The sequence below is a fragment of the Cebus imitator genome, unplaced genomic scaffold, assembly GCF_001604975.1.
Source record: "Cebus imitator isolate Cc_AM_T3 unplaced genomic scaffold, Cebus_imitator-1.0 Scaffold266, whole genome shotgun sequence".
NCBI classification, from domain to species: domain Eukaryota; kingdom Metazoa; phylum Chordata; class Mammalia; order Primates; family Cebidae; genus Cebus; species Cebus imitator.
The window spans coordinates 1,159,418-1,163,906 of NW_016107581.1; the positions used below are offsets into that span (position 1 = coordinate 1,159,418).

The 4,489-nt window shown below is 57.1% G+C and overlaps 1 protein-coding gene across 1 annotated transcript in view; it reads left to right on the top strand.

Annotated features, from left to right (window-relative positions):
• EHD2 (EH domain containing 2) overlaps positions 1-4,489 on the top strand; it is a 21,413-nt gene that overhangs the window by 512 nt on the left and 16,412 nt on the right. The window contains exons 2-3 of the mRNA XM_017500428.2: positions 2,797-3,254; positions 4,292-4,389. Coding sequence (XP_017355917.1) covers positions 2,851-3,254; positions 4,292-4,389 — 502 coding nt within the window. The 5' untranslated portion in view covers positions 2,797-2,850. The remainder of the gene's footprint in view (positions 1-2,796; positions 3,255-4,291; positions 4,390-4,489) is intronic.

The following is a 4,489-nucleotide window of genomic DNA, read 5'->3' on the forward strand; positions in this document are numbered from 1 at the left end:
GGCTAGAGGAGATCCTCTCTGGGGTCTCCCTTCACGCCCTCATCCCTATCGGTTAACTTGGTCCCTCCAGCCACTCAAGAGCCCCTGCCTGTCCTGCCCCCACTCCATCAGCCGCTGCCTTCAGCCAGCACCAGGCATTCTCCCCAGCTCTCTCCCAGGGCCCATCCTGCCTGCAGCACCGCCCAGAGCGCTCTCCCTCTGCCCACATCCCAGATCCTGCCCCTCTTGTCCATTCCTGCGACTCTTCACGGACTCCTTCTCCTTCTACTTCCCCCACCCCGTCACCACCCCTTTTAAAAGTCCCATGATTTTATGGATTTTAGCATATTCGATTCACACTTATTTTGATGCTCAAATTGCCCCATTTTGGGCCAGTGGGAGCCCCTGCAAGCTGGGTCCTCTGTCCCTGAAACATCCCCATCTGCCTCTGAGCACTTCCTCAGCATCTTCCCCAGGCTCACTTGTTCTTCCCTGCCCCAGCCCTGGAGCCCACCATTTCTCCAAGGAGTCCCGGGTTCTTTTACTGGGGAATGGTAGGTAGAGACTCCAATCTAAGCATAAACAGAGACCAATCATGTTTGAAAAAAAGAAAGAAAAGCAAAGACACACACATATGCCTGATATCAGGAACGAAAGAGGGGACAGCACTACAGACCCAACGGTGAATAAAAGGCTAGTAAGGGAGGGAAGAGAGAGAACTCGGCCTTGGGGGCTGGGGTGCTCACTGCTCCTGCGACGGTCATTGGTCCCCTCCGTAACTCAGATCCGTCGACCTGTGATGATTGCAAGCTCCGAGTTCAGGGTGCCTGGGTTTGAGGCCCAGCTTGAGCATCTTCTTTTTTTTCTTTTCTAATTTTTTTTCTGTCACCAGGCTGGAGTGCAGTGGTGAGATTTCAGCTCACTGCAACCTCCGCCTCCCAGGTTCAAATGATCCTCCTGCCTCAGGCTCCCCAGTAGCTGGGACTACAGGTGCCCACCACCATGCCCAGCTAATTTTTATATATATATATATATATATATTTTTTTTTTTTTTTTTTTTTTTTTTTGACACGGAGTTTCGCTCTTGTTACCCAGGCTGNACCCAGGCTGGAGTGCAATGGCGCGATCTCGGCTCACCGCAACCTCCGCCTCCCGGGTTCAGGCAATTCTCCTGCCTCAGCCTCCTGAGTCGCTGAATTTTTATATTTTTAGTAGAGACGGGGTTTCACCATGTTGGCCAGGCTGGTCTCGATCTCTTGACCTCGTGATCCGCCCACCTCGGCCTCCCAAAGTGCTGAGATTACAGGCATAAGCCACCCGCACCCTGCCTGGGCATTTTCTAGCTAAGTGATTTTGGGTAGTTTATTCCTGTCTTCCGGAGCCTCCTTTGCCTTTTTAGAAAAGCGGGGATGATAATAGACCGACTTCACGGGGTTATGAAGGTAAAGTGAGTTAGCACAGCCCCTGGCATGCAGTGGTTGTAAATGTTGCATTATTTTTCTTGTTAAAACCCAAGGGCCCTCATGCCCTGGTCCACCCAGGAAACCTTCTCAGCGCCATTTTTCACCCCTCCTCTTTGTGCCCCTGTGTCTGGCCACCCACCCAGATGTTTCATGGCTGCCAACACACCAGGACCTCTCACGCCCCCAGGCCTTTGCACGCGCCATCCTCTCTGCTTAAACCCCCTTGTCTTGCCTGCTCTTCACGGAGCAGCTCAAAAGCCAGCCCCGCCCTGAGTCGCACTGGCGCTGTGGTCAGTTTCTCACGCCCTCCTCTGGGTGTCGGGCATGCGTTCTGTCCTCACTGCGGGCTCTGGGTGGGTGGGGGAAGATTTCTGGCTCATTTCTGGGTCCATGGTGCCTGAAGCATGGAGTGAGGGATTTCAGTGAACATGTGTCAGATGATGGACGGAGAAGGGAGGAAGAAATGAATGAAAGGATTAAGGAATCATTTCTTCCGGCAGCTTCTGCATCCTTCGCCTGGTCCATCCTTCCACCACCACCATCCTTCCGACCAAATCACCGTCAGTCTCTCTCTTCCCCCAGCTGCTTCGCTATCACCTCCCTCTTTTTTTTTTTTGAGACGGAGTCTCACGCTGTCGAGTGCAGTGGCGGGATCTCGGCTCACTGCAACCTCCACCTCCCGGGTTCAAGCGATTCTCCTGCCTCAGCCTCCCAAGTAGCTGGGACGACAGGCGTGTGCCACCATGCCTGGCTAATTTTTTGTATTTTTAGTAGAGATGGCGTTTCACTGGTCAGGCTGGTCTCAAACTCCTGACCTCAGGTGGTCCACCCGCCTTGGCCTCCCAAAGTGCTGGGATTACAGGTGTGAGCCGCCGTGCTCAGCCTTTTTTTTTTTTTTTGAGATGATGTCTTGCTCTGTAGCCCAGGCTGGAGTGCAGTGGTATGATCATAGCTCACTGCAGCCTTGAACTCCTGAGCTCAAGCAATCCTCCTGCCTCAATCTCTCAAAGTGCTGGGACTACAGGCATGTACCACCATGCCCTGCTAATTATTTTTTTTTGGAGGGATGATGAGGGGGAGTCTCACTATTTTACCCAGGCTGGGCTGGAACTGCTGACCTCAAGCGATCCTCCTGCCTCAGCCTCCCAAGATATTGGGATTGCAGGCATGAGCCACCACGCCCGGCCCAATTCCCATCTTCCTCCTGCTCCGTGACCAGCCATTTGTGACCCCGAATACCTGTGCCCCTCCTCCTCCGCCGCCACCCGTCCTGCCACGCAGACATTCTACATCCAGTCCCCTTTCCTCCTCCTTGGCCGGGCAGCGCAGGCTCACGGCCTCCCCTCTCCCCCAGGCAGATCTTCACCTGCTCGTCTCTCCGTGAACCCCGTGGGCAGGTGCGACCACCATGTTCAGCTGGCTGAAGCGGGGCGGGGCCCGGGGCCAGCAGCCCGAGGCCATCCGCACAGTGACCTCGGCCCTCAAGGAGCTGTACCGCTCGAAGCTGCTGCCTCTGGAGGAGCACTACCGCTTCGGGGCCTTCCACTCGCCGGCCCTGGAGGACGCAGACTTCGACGGCAAGCCCATGGTGCTGGTGGCCGGCCAGTACAGCACGGGCAAGACCAGCTTCATCCAGTACCTGCTGGAGCAGGAGGTGCCCGGCTCCCGCGTGGGGCCCGAGCCCACCACTGACTGCTTCGTGGCCGTCATGCACGGGGACACCGAGGGCACCGTGCCCGGCAACGCTCTCGTCGTGGACCCAGATAAGCCCTTCCGCAAACTCAACCCCTTCGGAAACACCTTCCTCAACAGGTGCACCAGCCACGAGCCCAGGGCGCGCCCGTCCCCCTCCCTCCCTCCCTTCCCTTCTCTTCCCTTCTCTTTCCCTCCCTCCCTCTTCCTCTTCCCCTCCCTCCCTCCCTTCCTTCCTTCCTCTCTCCCTCCCTCCCCCTTCCCTCCCTTCCCTTCCCTCCCTCCTTCCTTCCCTCCCTCCTTCCTTCCCTCCCTTTTCCTCCCCTCCCTCCCTCTCTCCCTCCTTCCTTCCTTCCATCCTTCCTTCCTTCCTTCCTTCTCTTCCTTCCTTCTTTCCTTCCTTTGCCAGGCTGGTCTCAAACTCCTGGCCTCAGGTGATCCACCCTCCTTGGCTTCCCAAAGTGCTGGGATTACAGGTGTGAGCCGCTGCGCCTAGCCCTGGGGGTGCATCTTGCTGTCCCCCTTCTCTGTCCCCTCCCTGATGGTGTTTCCCTCCTTCTTAGCCCCGATTCCCTTCTCTCTACCCAATTCTCCCCAAGCCCCTCCGCTCTCTTCTCCAGGGGAGTGCTGAGGCTGGTGAAGTCAGCATGCCTGGGGCAATCCCGGCCAGCGGGGCGGCCTCAGGCAAATGAGTTGGCCTCTTTGCCCCTCTTGTAGCCTCATCTGCAAAATGGGGATCAATCACCTTGGCCAACATGGTGAAACCCATCTCCAGCAAAAATACAAAAGATGAGCCGGGCGTGGTGGTGTGCGTCTGTAATCCCAGCTACTCAGGAGGCTGAGGCAGGAGAATCGCTTAAACCCGGGAGGCGCAGGTTGCAGTGAGCCGAGATCGCACCACTGCACTCCAGCCTGGGTGACAAGAGCGAAACTGCATCGTAAAAATATATACAAAATTGAACAGCACCCGGCACAGATGAAGTGCTCCCTGAACAGGAGTTATGGCTGGCGATGGCTCTGAGGCAGTCTCCCTCTCGCCGTCTCTGTCCGGACTTTTTCTTTGCCTGTACAGGATGCTCTGCCGCGGGCCCAAGGCCCTCCTCATGCTTTCCCTCCGCCTGTCCTTCCCTGCGCTGACCCCAACCCTCTGCCTCCAGGTTCATGTGTGCCCAGCTCCCCAACCAGGTCCTGGAGAGCATCAGCATCATCGACACCCCAGGCATCCTGTCGGGTGCCAAGCAGAGGGTGAGCCGAGGTGAGTGGGGCCAGACCCCGGGGTCTAAGGGAGGAGGGGCTGGGCCTGGACCCCTGGGTCTGAGGGAGGAGGGGCTGGGCCTGGACCCCGGGGTCTGAGG